This window comes from Kogia breviceps, chromosome 5, assembly GCF_026419965.1.
Source record: "Kogia breviceps isolate mKogBre1 chromosome 5, mKogBre1 haplotype 1, whole genome shotgun sequence".
NCBI lineage: Eukaryota > Metazoa > Chordata > Mammalia > Artiodactyla > Physeteridae > Kogia > Kogia breviceps.
In genome coordinates this window covers 78,347,055-78,363,360 of record NC_081314.1, presented here as the reverse complement: position 1 = coordinate 78,363,360, position 16,306 = coordinate 78,347,055, and the positions used below count along the sequence as shown (strand labels likewise).

At 44.2% G+C, this 16,306-nt stretch overlaps 1 protein-coding gene across 5 annotated transcripts in view; it reads right to left on the bottom strand.

Moving 5' to 3' along the window:
• Positions 1 to 16,306, bottom strand: part of RNF168 (ring finger protein 168) — a 54,395-nt gene that overhangs the window by 37,455 nt on the left and 634 nt on the right. For all 5 annotated transcript variants that reach the window (XM_059065225.2, XM_067034316.1, XM_067034313.1 and 2 more), the window contains exon 2: positions 15,919 to 16,255. In XM_059065225.2, coding sequence (XP_058921208.1) covers positions 15,919 to 16,219 — 301 coding nt within the window. In that variant the 5' untranslated portion in view covers positions 16,220 to 16,255. The remainder of the gene's footprint in view (positions 1 to 15,918; positions 16,256 to 16,306) is intronic.

The window sequence follows — 16,306 nt, the reverse complement described above, 5'->3', positions numbered from 1 at the left end:
ATTTATGATAAAAACTCTCCAGAAAGTGAGCATAGAGGGAATCTACCTCAACATAATAAAGTCCATATACGACAAACCCACAGCAAACATTATTCTCAATGGTGAAATACTGAAAGCATTTCCTCTAAGATCAGGAATGAGACAAGTATGTCCACTCTCACCACTATTATTCAACAAAGTTCTGGAAGTCCTAGCCATGGCAATCAGAGAAGAAAAAGAAATACAAATTGGAAAAGAAGAAGTAAAACTGTCACTGTTTGCAGATGACATGTTACTACACATAGAGAATCCTAAAGATGCCACCAGAAAACTACTAGAGATAATCAATGAATTTGGTAAAGTTGCAGGATACAAAATTAATGCACAAAAATCTCTTGCATTCCTACACACTAATGATGAAAAATCTGAAAGAGAAATTAAGGAAACACTCCCATTTACCACTGCAACAAAAAGAATACCTAGGAATAAACCTACCTAGGGAGGCAAAAGACCTATATGCAGAAAACTGTAAGACACTGATGAAAGAAATTAAAGATGATACCAATAGATGGAGAGATATATCATGTTCTTACATTGGAAGAATCAATATTGTGAAAATGACTCTACTACCCAAAGCAATCTACAGATTCAATGCAATCCCTATCAAATTACCAGTGGTCTTGTTTTACAGAACTAGAACAAAAAAAATCTTAAAATTTGTACAGAGACACAAAAGACCTTGAATAGTAAAAGCAGTCTTGAGGGAAAAAAACTGAGCTGGAGGAATCAGACTCCCTGATTGCAGACTACACTACAAAGCTTCAGTAATCAAGACAATATGGTACTGGCAGAAAAACAGAAATATAGATCAATGGAACAGGATAGAAAGCCCAGAGATAAACCCACACACCTATGGTCAACTAATCTATGACAAAGGAGGCAAGGATATACAATGGAGAAAAGACAGTCTCTTCAACAAGTGGTGCTGGGAGAACTGGACAGCTACATGTAAAAGAATGAAATTAGAACACTCCCTAACACCATACACAAAAATGAACTCAAAATGGATTAGCGACCTAAATTTAAGACCGGACACTATAAAACTCTTAGAGGAAAACATAGGAAGAACACTCTTTGACATAAATCACAGCAAGATCTTTTTTGATCCACCTCCTAGAGTAATGGAAATAAAAGCAAATAAACAAATGAGACCTAATGAAACTTCAAAGCTTTTGCACAGCAAAGGAAACCATAAACAAGATGAAAAGACAACCCTCAGAATGGGAGAAAATATTTGCAAACTAATCAACGGACAAAGGAATAATCTCCAAAATACATAAACAGCTCATGCAGCTCAATATTAAAAAAACAAACAACCCAATCCAAAAATGGGCAGAAGACCTAAATACACATTTCTCCAAAGACATACAGATGGCCAAGAAGCACACGAAAAGCTGCTCAACATCACTAATTATTAGAGAAATGCAAATCAAAAGTACAATGAGGTAAAACCTCACACCAGTTAGAATGGGCATCATCAGAAAATCTACAAACAGCAAATGACGGAGAAGGTGCGGAGAAAAGGGAACCCTCTTGCACTGTTAGTGGGAATGTAAATCAATACAGCCACTACAGAGAACAGTATGGAGGTTCCTTAAAAAACTAAAAATAGAAGTACCATATGATCCAGCAATCCCACTAACTGGGCATATACCCAGAGAAAACCATAATTCAAAAAGACACATGCACCCCAATGTCCATTGCAGCATTATTTACAAAAGCCAAGACATGGAAGCAACCTAGATGCCTATCGACAGACAGATGGATAGATGTGGTACATATATACAATGATGGAATATTACTCAGCCATAAAAAGGAACTAAATTGGGTCATTTGTAGAGACGTGGATGGTTCTAGAGACTCTCATACAGAGTGAAGTAAGTCAGAAAGAGAAAAAATATATATAGTATATTAACACATATATGTGGAACCTAGAAAAATGGTACAGATGAACTGGTTTGCAGGGCAGAGATAGAGACACAGCTGTAGAGAACAAACATATGGACACTGTAGGGGGAAAGTGGCAGGGTGGGTAGTGGTGGTGGGATGAACTGGGCAATTGGGATTGACATATATACATTAATATGTATAAAATAGGTAACTAATAAGAACCTACTGTATAAAAAATAAATAAAATAAAATTGAAAAATTCAGAAAAAAATGTCTTGCTGTTTCCAATGGGGTTTTTTAGTGGTTTGGCTAAGATATATCTCTATGGAGATCCTAGTGTTGTATCTCTCTTATTCTTCTAACGCCAAGTAAATGTGAATTATAACATTAAATGTTAAAAAAAAAAGAAAGAAAAAGAAAAAGCCAATCTGAAAAGCAGTAGGGAAATTTTGGAGACACTTTACTTGTTTTTGCCCCACACCCTCATCAGCATACTGGCAGTCTTTAAGAGGGAAACCCACGTTCTCAGATTGGGACACTTGTTCCTGGTTCTGGAGGGAAATGAGCAGACTCAGGGCAAGATACACACTCAGAAAACATCTGCGAAGACCCTAAGCTTTCACCTTGGGCTGATCCCAGGCTGACTTCAAGGCTGGCTAAGTGTTGAAGGACAGCCTTGGCCCCAAGCCAATGTGCCAAGACAGAGAACTGCTTCTTTGTTTTGTTTCTCTTTCTTGTTTTTTCAGCTCCTGACATTCAAAGAAATCTGTCAAAACACTAACTGAACACAAACTAAGACAAAGACTCGGTGACAACACACATTAAGGAATATAGTCTTTGCAAAAATAGTTTGGGAAACTCAGTAACAAATGGCCTATTATAGCCTTCAAGAATAAAAAAAATGGTAAACCCCAGGGAAAGGGAAGAATCTGATTCCCAGAGTTACCACATTGTAATATTCAAATGTTCAATTTTCTCCAAAGAACCAACCATAAGGCATACTAAGAAACAAGAAAGTTTGGACAATTCAAAGGAACAGAAATCATCCCTAAGGAAGTCTAGACATCACTTACCAAACAAAAACTTCAAAATAACTGTCTTATCAACAAATGGCACCAGGAAAATGAGATATCCACATGTAAAAGAATGAAGTTGGACCCTTCCCTCACACCATATACAAAAATTAACTCAAAATTGGTTAAAAACTTAGGGACTTCCCTGGCAGTCCAGTGGATAAGACTCTGCGCTTCCAATGAAGGGGCGCAAGTTCAATCCCTGGTCAGGGAACTAAGATCCCACATGCTTAACTGCACAGGGGGTGGGGGTGGGGTGGGGTAAAAAAAAGGATATACAACCCAATAAGAAAAAAAATGAGCCTGAGATCTGAACAGACTCTTTACCAAAACAGACAGCAAAAAAGCACATGAAAAGATGCTCTTATCAAAACTTGTCAAATTGCAAATTTTAAATATACTCAGTTACTGCACATTAATTATACTTCAATAAAGCTATAATTATACTTCAATAAAGCTATGTAATTTTAAAAAATAAACTTAAATAGCACTCACAAGAAAGCAAACAGATGTGCTCACATGACATGCAATGGCTTGGACTGACTACAGATAATAACTGTGTATCATGAAGGCTTATTTTAAAGAATGACATTATGATGGACTCTGTTAGTTTCCTATTTCACATCCAGTCTTCTTTGCTTCCTTATTAAAAGAACCTCAACTGTGTACAAGAAAATGTGTCCCGCTAAAACAAGCAGAACTCTTATCTGTGGGTTTTACCTTTGTAATAGGGACACCACCCCCTTCCTCCTTGTCCATGCTGGAATATGGGAGCACAGCATCTGTACTGTGACCACGAGGACAAAAGCCAATACTAAGGATGCAGGGGGCAAAAAAAGGGGAGGAACCTGGTTCCTTGATGACATCCACATGAGTCAAGTCCTAGACTGCCAGCCTCTGAACTTCTTGTTGAGAAAAGATGTCTTCCTTGTTTAAGTCATTATTTGTTGCTACGTCTCTTGCACATAGTTGATCAAAATTTGTAACATTCAGAGAATTTAGTTCAGAAGTGGGGTCTGAGGTACCAGTCACCCAAATCAGCCCTATGTAACTGTCCAATTTTATGGTCCCACTCTTTTCCCTACTAAGCCCCTTAACTTTTATAAGAGATCTAGTGAGATTTTAAACTCAATTTATGTTGTAATTCATCAACTCACAAGCTCAGTCTCTGGTTTTTGACAGTATCAGCCTATGACTGCAAAAGATGAGAAAAAGGGAAATCACAGAAACTTCCTGGGTTTTTTTTGTTTTTGTTTTTTGTGGTACACGGGCCTCTCACTGTTGTGGCCTCTCCCGCTCCGCGGAGCACAGGCTCCGGACACGCAGGCTCAGCAGTACAGCCACTCTGCGGCATGTGGGATCCCCCCGGACCGGGGAACGAACCCGTGTCCCCTGCATAGGCAGGCGGACTCTCAACCACTGCGCCACCAGGGAAGCCCTCTTCCTGGGTTTTTAATGCCTTAAGAAAGAATTCTACTTAAGTAAAATTTCTGAGTAATTGGGGGGGGGGGAAGAATACTATACAAACCCTTGGCAAGCACCCATAGCCTCTCCTTAAATGGGCACTTTACTCTAGGTAATACCTTAAGGAACTGTTTCATCACTGCATGATATTGGACTGCTAAAGTCACATCCTCTGTAACTAATTTTATCCTCACTGCCATCAAACCCAAACAGTTCCTACAATCAATGTGAGATTCCCACACCTTTGAAGGTCTCCTACTTGCAACTAATCTTGCTATCAATTATCAAATAGGTCTGCCTAGTAATAGCATATTATAGAAATCAAATATAGAAATAATCTTTGGGTGGGCCTGAGACCCAGGTCCTAAAGGTATGTTATAAGCAATAATGCCCAATTACACCATGAGAGTTTTTCTAGCAAAAATACCATTTCCGCTGCTGCTTAGACCTGGATTCCAAAAGTCCAAGCAGTGCTGCCCCTGAAGAAGTGGGTTTCTCTGTCACCAGCCTTGCAGGTCAATCTTCCTGCTCACTGCTACATATTCACATTGTTTACTTCTAAATCCAGGTCTTGGGTCACATGCCTGACCCTAGGAGATGGGAAATATGAATCCTGTAATTTCGTGGAGAAGACAGAACCCTTAGGTAGGAAACTATCAAAATGTAAGATGTTGTGCAGCCACAAATTGTAACTGTCCACCACTTACATTATTATCTTTACCATCTTAACCTCAAACATTTTACAGAAGACACTTTTATACAATGAGAGTTAATTGCCCATCACCACTTTTTAGTCATACTTACTGAACGGCCACCTAAAACTACATATAAAGCTCCTGAAGAAAATAGGGGAAAAGCTTCATGACATGGGGTTTAGGAATGATTTCTTGGATATGACACCAAAAGCACAAGTAACAAAAGTAAAAATAGACAAATAGGACTATATCAAACTTAAATACTTCTGTGCATCAAAGGACACAATCAATAAAGTGAAATGGCAACCTATGGAATGAGAAAATATTTGCAAATCATATCGGATAAGGGTTAACTCCAGAATATATTAGGAATACTAACAACTCAATAACAAAAAAACAAATACCCAATTAAAAAATGCCAAAGGACTTAAATAAACATCTTTCCAAAGAAGATATGCAATGGCCAATAAGCACATGAAAAGATGCTCAATATCATTAGTCATTCGGAAAATGCAAATCAAAACCACAATGGGATAGCATCTCCCACCTACTAGGATGGCTGTATCAAACAAACAAAACAAAACCATAAAGTAACAAATGCTGACAAAGACATCCTTAAAAGGAACCCTTGCACATTGCTGGTGGGAGTGTTTTAAGATTGTAAAGCTGCTATGGAAGAGTATAGCAGTTCCTCAAAAAATTAAACATAGAATTACCATATGATCCAGCAGTTCCTTTCTGGGTACATACCCAAGAGTTGAAAACGGGGATATAGACACTCGTACACCAGTGTTCATACCAGCATTATTCACAATAGCCAAAAGGTGGAAGCCAAAGATGGAAGTAACCCAAAGATCCATTGACAGATGAAGGCATAAACAAAGCATGGTAAATACATACAATGAAATATTATTTAGTCATAGAAAGGAATGAAATTCCGACCCATGCTACAACATGGATGAACTCTGACATTATGCTAAGTGAAAGAAGGTGATCATGTAGGACCTTAACTATACTTACACCCCTACCCCCCTGGGCAGAAACCGTTCCGAGCAAACAACAAAGGCCTGGAAAACAGGACATGTCTGAGACATGCCCTAACCGCAAGCAAACAACTACGGCGGGGGGGGGATAAGAATGATTAAGCCAAAGAGTTTAAAGGTCGCCCCAGCCAACCATAACTCATGTGACTCAACCCCCCACCACAAAAACACGAAAATGTAAAGTAGGCATCCGACAGCTAACCAATCAAGGAACTAGAGCCAAGACCCCCCCCCCCCACTCCGGTAAATGTAAAATAGGCATCCGACAGCCAACCAATCAAGGAACTAGAGCCAAGTCCCCACTCCGGTCCGGAACAAACAAACCAATGAGAAAAAAACCCTTGATATATCCACACTTTGCATAATGAAAAATGAAAGCTATAAAATGTATGTGATTCCGCTTGGGCGGGGTTCCTCTTCGGCCTCCTGCGTGAGGACCAAGGAACCCCGGTGCACCGGCTCCTAATAAACCTCTTGCGTGTTGCAGCGACTCTCGACTCTTGGCGGTTCTTGGGCGAGCTGGGATCCCTCGGAGACCGTTCAGGTCTAACATTTGGGGGCTCGTCCGGGATCCCCACTCGCCCCCGGGTCACAAGAACATCGGGAGTCGGAGGTATCAGGTAGGCCTAATTGTCTGTCTGTTCGTCTTCTGTCCTCTGTAAGCCGCCATCAGAAAGAAGCCGTGCGAACCGGCTCGCTGTGAAATCTGTATTGGACTCCTGGCTAGGCAGACGTGCCAATAGCTGGTGTCCACGGACCCTGGGGGACGCCCTGGTGGTCCATCTGGAAGGAGAGACAAATTTTGTCTCCCCTTCACCGGTCCTGGCAGGATATACAAACTGCCATCTGAATCTGAGTTGGTTGCAGTTATAAAACGAGCTCGCGGCGGCAATATTAATGTGTGTCTTCTGAAATTTTATTGTTCTCCTGTGCTCTATCTTTCTCCTGACGGACGATAATGGGACAAACTATGACGACTCTTCTCTCTCTCACACTAAGTCACTGGACCGAAGTTAGGGCTAGGGCCCACAACCTTTCGGTAGAAGTAAGGAAAGGGAGATGGCAAATGCTGTGTACCTCTGAGTGGCCTACATTTCAGACGGGGTGGCCACCCGAGGGATCCTTTCTGTTAGATCAGGTCAGGCTAGTCAAGTCTAGGGTCTTTAACACAGGACCCCACGGACACCCAGACCAGATACTATATATCCTGGTCTGGGAAGATCTGGTTCTCTCCCCGCCTCCGTGGGTCCGGCCCTTTGTTCCCTCAACAGGCATGTCTGCATGCGCACCAGCACGGTCGGAAGTACTGGCCCTGAAGAAAGCCCCGGACGCTGAGAAGTCATCTGCAGCCCCGGACCCACCAAAGGCGATATATCCAGACTTGCAGTCCGATCTGCTTCTCCTCGATCCCCCACCACCACCTTACCCTCCAGCCCTAGACCCCATACCGCCTCCCGATTCCCCAGCTCCACAACCCTCCGCACCAATAGGGCCACCTGTTGTGGCGGGGGGGGGGTCCCCTCGGCGGGCACCAGAAGCCGGAGGGCTATTTCCCCGGATTCTACCGCTCTACCCCTTAGAGAATATGGCCCCCCCGATAACCACGGGAATAGGCCCCTCCAATACTGGCCCTTTTCCTCTGAAGATCTTTATAACTGGAAGATGCATAAACCTACTTTCTCTGAAAATCCACAGGCTCTCACTGCTTTAATAGTCTCTTGTCTTCTCCCACCAACCCACCTGGGACGATTGTCAACAGCTCCTCCAGACTCTCCTCACAACTGAGGAAAGGCAACGGGTTCTCTTGGAGGCTAGAAAGAATGTGTTAGGCGCCAATGGGCAACCTACCCAGTTGCCTAACAAGATTGATGCCGGTTTTCCACTCGTCAGGCCGAATTGGGACTTCAATACCCCAGAAGGTAGGAGCACCTGAAGATGTATCGCCAGGCTCTGGTGGCGGGTCTCCATGGAGCGGCCAGGCGCCCCACGAATTTGGCCAAGGTAAGAGAGGTAACTCAGGGGCCCCAGGAGTCGCCAACCGTGTTCCTAGAATGCTTAATGGAGGCTTTTAGACGGTTCACTCCTTATGATCCAACTTCTGAGGAACATAAGGCCACCATAGCAATGGCCTTTATTGACCAGGCGGCCCCTGACATTAGAAAGAAGTTACAAAGGCTGGATGGCCTACAAGGTTTCTCACTTCAGGACTTAGTAAAAGAGGCAGATAAAGTATATAATAAGAGGGAAACAGAAGAGGAAAGGGAAGAAAGGAAGCCGAAGGAGCAAGAGGCCCGTGAATTAAGGCGGGACAAGTGGCAAGAGAGGAATTTGAGTAAGATACTGGCCACTGTAGTCAGAGGAGGAAATATTAGAGACAGGAATAGACAGGAAGGGCGGACAGGAAGGCGACCATTAGACAAGGATCAATGTGCTTACTGTAAAGAAAAAGGTCACTGGGTAAGAGAATGCCCTAAAAAGAAGAACGGCGGAAAACCAACCAGAGACAAAATTTTACCCCTGGAAGAGGAAGATTAGGGAAGTCAGGGCTCGGACCCTCTCCCCGAGCCCAGGGTAACTCTTAAAGTGGAGGGGGGAACCCGTCCAGTTCTTGGTAGACACCGGAGCTCAGCACTCAGTCCTCCTCCACCCAAAAGGCCCCCTCTCAACTAAAAGGTCATGGGTCCAGGGGGCTACAGGAAATAAGCAGTACTCATGGACCACACGAAGGACAGTAGACCTTGGGGTGGGACAAGTAACCCACTCATTCTTGGTCATACCTGAGTGCCCATACCCTCTGCTAGGCAGGGACTTACTCTCTAAGGTGGGGGCCCAAATCCACTTTCAACCAGAAGGGCCCACTATAACTGACAACCAAGGGAGATTACTCCAAATTTTGACTATGAAGCTGGAAGATGAACATAGGTTATATGAAGTGCCCTCGCCTCCACAAGTTGATATGCAGGATTGGGTGACCAGGTTTCCACAGGCTTGGGCAGAAACTGCCGGTATGGGAATGGCAAAATATCGCCCCCCCCGTGGTGGTAGAACTCAAAGCAACCGCCACCCCGGTGACAGTCCGCCAGTACCCTATGAGCAAAGAAGCTCGGGATGGCATTCGTCCTCACATACAAAGGTTGCTGGAATTAGGGATCCTGGTAAGGTGCCAATCTGCATGGAATACCCCTCTTTTACCAGTTAAAAAGCCAGGAACTAATGATTACCGGCCGGTACAAGACCTACGTGAGGTGAATAAGCAAGTAGTGGACCTCCACCCCACGGTGCCCAACCCCTACAATCTCTTAAGTACTCTTCCACCTCAGCACACTTGGTACACTGTTTTGGATCTTAAAGATGCTTTCTTCTGCCTGAGACTCTCCTCTCTCAGCCAGCATTACTTTGCATTCGAATGGAAGGATCCAGCGTCGGGGATGTCAGGCCAGCTGACCTGGACTCGCCTACCCCAAGGATTCAAGAACTCCCCCACCATTTTCGACGAGGCCCTACACCAGGATTTGGCATCCTATAGAGAGTCTAACCCACAGGTAACTCTCCTTCAATAAGTTGATGATCTTCTTTTAGCGGCAGAGACCCAAGAAGACTGCATCAGGGGGACTGAAAGGCTATTAACGGAACTTGAGACACTGGGATATCGGGCTTCAGCGAAGAAAGCACAAATATGTCAACGACAGGTCAGTTACCTGGGGTACTTGCTAAAAGAAGGACAGAGATGGCTCTCGGAAAGCAGGAAAAACACCGTTGCCCACATACCGGCCCCCAAGAGTCCTAAACAGGTTAGGGCATTTTTGGGGACGGCCGGATTCTGTAGGCTATGGATTCCAGGGTTTGCTGAATTAGCAGCCCCTTTGTATCCCCTGACCAAGAACGGCATCCCTTTCGCTTGGGGTGATAAAGAACAACGGGCTTTTGACCAAATTAAACGAGCCCTACTATCAGCCCCGGCTTTGGGGCTACCGGATGTAACTAAGCCTTTCCATCTGTACGTGGCCGAGAATAAAGGTATCGCAAAGGGAGTACTAACTCAGAAACTGGGCCCCTGGTATCGCCCGGTTGCGTACCTATCAAAGAAATTGGATCCTGTGGCAACAGGATGGCCCACCTGCTTAAAAATAATCGCTGCCGTGGCCGCTTTGGTCAAAGATGCTGACAAATTGACTTTGGGATAGAACTTAACGATAACAGCCCCCTATGCATTAGAAAGTGTGATTCGTCAGCCACCCGACAGGTGGCTAACAAATGCCAGAATGACTCATTACCAAACCCTGCTGTTAAATTCAGACCGTATTAAGTTTACATCAGCCACAGGACTTAACCCGGCCACCTTGCTGCCTGACCCCGACCTAGAAGGCACCACCATCATCCATGATTGTCAGGAAGTATTGGCTGCAGCACACGGTAGCAGGCCAGACTTGATGGATCAGCCTCTCCCCGATGCCAACTTTACCTGGTTTACCGATGGAAGCAGTTTCCTAGAAGAAGTTTTCATAGATACCTTCTCAGGATGGATAGAAGCTTTCCCAACGAAAAAGGAGACAGCTACTGTGGTGACCAAGAAGATCTTAGAAGAAATTTTCCCGTGGTTCGGGGCACCAAAGGTAATAGGATCCGATAATGGTCCCGCCTTCGTCACCCAGGTAAGTCAGGGTGTGGCCAAATACCTGGGGACTGATTGGAAATTACATTGTGCCTATAGACCCCAGAGTTCAGGACAGGTAGAAAGCATGAATAGAACTCTAAAAGAGACCCTAACTAAATTGTCCATAGAGACTGGCGGTACAGATTGAACGGTGCTCCTTCCTTTAGCCCTGTTCCGGGCTAGAAATACCCCCTCCCGCTATCATCTCACTCCATTTGAAATTCTATACGGGGCCCCACCTCCCCTTCTCACGCTCGGGGAAGGAATAAGTCCTGACTGCCAGAATAACACTGACTTATATGCTAGGCTGTTGGGACTCCAGTTGGTCCAAAAGGAGGTGTGGTCCCAGCTGGCAGAGGCTTACCGACCGGGAACACCAGCAGAGGCTCATCCCTTCCAAGTCGGAGATTCCGTGTACGTCCGTTGACACCGAACCCAGACGCTAGAGCCTCGGTGGAAAGGACCATACATCGTCCTGCTCACCACCCCCACGGCTATAAAGGTAGACAGCATCGCTGCTTGGATTCACGCCTCACACGTAAAAGCTGCGCCAGCGTCTGCATCATCATCGGAATGGCGGGCCCAAAAGACCAGCAACCCGCTCAAGCTCAAGCTCCTGCGCTCATCAGACTCATAACTCTGACTTTGTTACTCCTATTGGCTGTGAGTAACTTTAGTCCTCACCTGCCCCAGCGTTTAACCTGGCAGGTAATTTCCCAAACTGGAGATGTAATATGGTCTGTTAGCCATACCGCTGCCCCTTGGACCTGGTGGCCAGACCTCTTCCCCGATGTTTGTAAGTTGGCCCTGGGAGCCCCCCCTAAATGGGATGTAGGGGGATATCACGATCAACAAACTGCCCCGAATCATCGGCCGGGGACAGCGCCCGGGGACTGGGGATTAGTCCCTGGGGGGGGGGAGGTTGTTCGACCAAGGATCGGAGAAGCATGCTCAGGGCCCTCTCCTTTTATGTATGCCCTGGGTTCCATCGTCACCGGTCTTTGAATTATCAGTGCGGGGGAAGAGAACATTTCTATTGCAAGAGCTGGGGATGTGAAACCACTGGGGACACCTACTGGAAACCCACCTCTAGCTGGGATTTTATCAAGGTAATGGCCAACTACACTCATCAGAAAACTAGAAGCCAAGGAAATCCCCATCACGACAATGTGCCAGAATGTTCAATGTGGTGCCATCCCCTTAAAATTTCTTTTAGTGAACCTGGGAAGAAAAACAAAAATTGGATAGATGGCCATTCATGGGGTATAAGATGGCCATTCATGGGGTATAAGGTTTTACAAAGCAGAATATGATGATGGGCTCCTAATGACCATCAAATTAAAGATCGAGACCCCTACTCCCGTCCCTACGGGCCCCAATCCTGAGATTGGGCACCCTCTGCTACCCTTGGCCCCACCCACAATACTACCAGGGATAAGAAACCAGACTTCTGGACTAAGAGAAATAACAATCAAACCCAGAGCCCCCCGAGACCGAATGCTCTCATTGGTCCAGGCGGCTTTTGGGGTCCTAAATGCCACAAATCCAGAGGCCACCAAATCATGTTGGCTTTGCTATGCTGCTCCTCCCCCTTATTATGATGCTATAGGATATAGTTCTAATTTTAGTAATGTCAACTCTCCAGATCAATGTCGATGGAAACAAGAAGGAAATAGTAAATTGACCTTGTTAGGACCCCTCATTATTTTGTTGCTGCTCTTAACTTTTGGACCATGCATTTTAAATCGCTTGATAGCCTTTATCAGGCAACGTGTCAGCACAGTACAAGTGTTAATGCTAAGACAACAATATCAAAGTTTGCAGAGAGAAGCTGAAATTCCATGATTGAAATTAATTGCAAAAAGAAAAGGGGGGAATGTAGGACCTTAACTATACTTACACCCCTACCCCCCTGGGCAGAAACCGTTCCGAGCAAACAACAAAGGCCTGGAAAACAGGACATGTCTGAGACATGCCCTAACCGCAAGCAAACAACTACGGCGGGGGGATAAGAATGATTAAGCCAAAGAGTTTAAAGGTCGCCCCAGCCAACCATAACTCATGTGACTCAACCCCCCACCACAAAAACACGAAAATGTAAAGTAGGCATCCGATAGCTAACCAATCAAGGAACTAGAGCCAAGACCCCCCCCACTCCGGTAAATGTAAAGTAGGCATCCGACAGCCAACCAATCAAGGAACTAGAGCCAAGTCCCCACTCCGGTCCGGAACAAACAAACCAATGAGAAAAAAACCCTTGATATATCCACACTTTGCATAATGAAAAATGAAAGCTATAAAATGTATGTGATTCCGCTTGGGCGGGGTTTCTCTTCGGCCTCCTGCGTGAGGACCAAGGAACCCCGGTGCACCGATTCCTAATAAACCTTTTGCGTGTTGCAGCGACTCTCGACTCTTGGCGGTTCTTGGGCGAGCTGGGATCCCTCGGAGACCGTTCAGGTCTAACAATCATTTTGTAGTGTATAAAAATATCGAATCACTGCCGTACCCCTGAAACCAATACTGTTAAGTCAATTATACTTCAATTTTTTAAAAAATTGCCAAATTGCCCTCCTGGAAAAAAGAAAGAGAGAGGAGAGAAGGGAAGGGAGCAAAGGAAAGGAAGGAAGAAAGAAGCCAGATACAAAAGCACAAACAGCTACTATGATTCTACTTATATGAGGTACCCAAAGTAGTCAAATTCATAGAGGCAGGAAGTAACAATGGTGGTTGCCACGGGCTGGAGAAAGAGGGAATTGGGGAATTATTGTTTAATGGGTATGGAGTTTCAGTTTGGGAAGATGAAAAAGTTCTGGAAAGGGATGGTGGTGATGGTTGCAAACCTATGTGAATGTACTTAATGCCTTGGACTGCACACCTAAAAATGGTAAATTTTGTTATGTATACTTTACCACAATTTAAAAAACACACTATGCTACCACTTAACACCTCCTAGGATGGCTATAAAAAAATAATAAAAAAACAACCCCCCCCCCCCCCCCCAGAAAATAACAAGTGTTGGTTAGGATGTGCAGAAATTGGAACCATTACACATTGTGGTGGGAATGTAAAATGGTGCAGACCTGTGGAAAAGTTTGGCAGTTTCTCAAAAAGCTAAACATAGAATTACCATATGATCCAGCAATTCCACTCCTAGATATATACACAAAAGAAATGAAAACATATTCAAACAAATACTTGTACATGAATATTCGTATCAGCACTGTTCAAACAGCCAAAAGATGAAAACTACCCAAATGTCCATCAATGGATGAATGAAAAAAATATAATATACCCATAAAATTATTCAGCCCTAAAAAAGAAAGAAGTACTGATATAACCTTGTATAAACTTTGGAAGCATTATGCTAAGTGAAAGAAGCCAGACACAATAGATCACATACTGAATGAACACACTTATATGAAAAATCTAGACCAAGCAAATTCATAGAGATTAGAAACTCCAGAAAGGGGGCGGGGAGCGGAAGAATGGGGAGTCATTGCTTAATGGTTAAAGAGTCTGTCTGGGGTAATGGAAAAGTTTTGGAAACACAGTGGTGATGGCTGCAAAACATTGTGAATGTAATTAACAACACTGAACTGTACACTTAAAAATGGTTAAAATGTTAAATTTTACTTACCACAATAAAAAGAATTCCAAAATAAGGCAAGTAGACCAGAGCATAAGCACCACATTCAAAGCCTAAACATGAAACACCGCATGACTTATTGATCACGTGAGTGATCAGGCTGCTAGAGTCCAGTGTTCAGTTTGGAGCATAATGAATAGTCCATACTGTGGAGAGCTATGAATAAAAATGGATGAACTAGATGGAACTGGCCACAGAAAGCTATTTTAGGCTCCCTATGTAACAGTGAAGAGGTAAATCAGACTACATGTAGGATCTGTTTCTTTTACTTTAACCTTTGCTTCCTGTTGCTTTTGTTCACTAAAAGGATACTGTCTACACATAATGGCTTGCCTGGGGGAACCCTGCCCCTCTGCCTGAATGTTAAACCAAAGTGCCTTTGCTCAAGGAAACATCTGGGATATTTGCAAAATTTATGGTTTTTTTACTTCACTTCCTCATCTCCTCCCCCTCTCTGTGCTATAAAAGACACTGGCATCCAAACCCGGTAAGATGGTTATTTTGAGACTTTAGTTGGCTATCTTCTCGATCTGCCGGCTTTCCAAACTGGTATTCCTTGCCTCAACCCCTCGTCTCCGATTATTTGGCCTGTCGCCAGGGAGCGCATCAGCTGCAAACTGAAGAATTAAATGAATGGCGATGAACAGGCAAGTAAGTTAGAGAAAGTAATTTAAAGTGAAAAAGATATTAACACAAGAATCCAGTAGTTTCCTTACTTCTGCTGTTGCTAATACTACACTATTGCTCATCTGCGACTATTTATATAACTTTTCACATGACTGAAGACTCTAGCAGGCAATTCTTTTGTTCTGGGTTTTTTTCTTTTCATTTTTAAACCAACAAATATCAACTGAATACAGCCTGCGCTGTGACAATGAACAAAATCGTGCCACTGACCCTAATCAACATTTTGGGACCCATAAAACCCAAATACCCTTGAAAAATTTACACAAACACTAACAGGGCTTTCTGTTTGATTCTTTAAAAAAATGGATTAGGGGCTTCCCTAGTGGCGCAGTGGTTAAGAATCTGCCTGCCAATGCAGGGGACGCGGGTTCGATCCCTGGTCCGCAAGATCCTACATGCCGCGGAGCAACGAAGGCCGTGCGCCACAACTACTGAGTCTGTGCTCTAGAGCCGGCGAGCCACAACTACTGAGCCGGTGTGCCGCAACTACCGTGCGCCTATAGCCCGGGCTCCGCAACGAGAAGCCACTGCAATGAGAAGCCCGTGCACCGCAACAAAGAGCAGCCCCCGCTCGCGGCAACTAGAGAAAGCCCACACGCAGCCACGAAGACTGAACGCAGCCAAAAAATAATTAATTAATTAATTTTTAAAAAATGGATTAGTGGTGATTGGCTTTTAAAAGGATTTTTGTTTTTAGACAATAAACGCGCTGGGTTTTACTCACCAATTTCCTCTGATTCTTGCCCAGAGGCTCTAAGCTTGCATTCCTCTGGATAGTGTTTTTGAATTATCTCCCACAGTTCCGTATTGACAAGAGAATTTGTTCGGGTATGGTACCGAGTCCACGAAGAGACCCGGCGGCGACAGAAGGGACAGCACAAATTTGCCTTTTCGACAGTCGATTGGAAGCATGGTTTACAGAGCGTGTGGTTACAAGGGAGTGTCACAGGCTCACTTAGGATTTCCACACAGATCTGGCACTGGCATTCCAACAAGGAAGGGATGGCGTCTTTGGGTACAGCCATTTTAATATGCTAATAAGGCATATTCAACATAAACACCTGAAAGAGAAAGAATCGTATTTCCAGCCCAAGTAAGGAAAAAGCAAATTA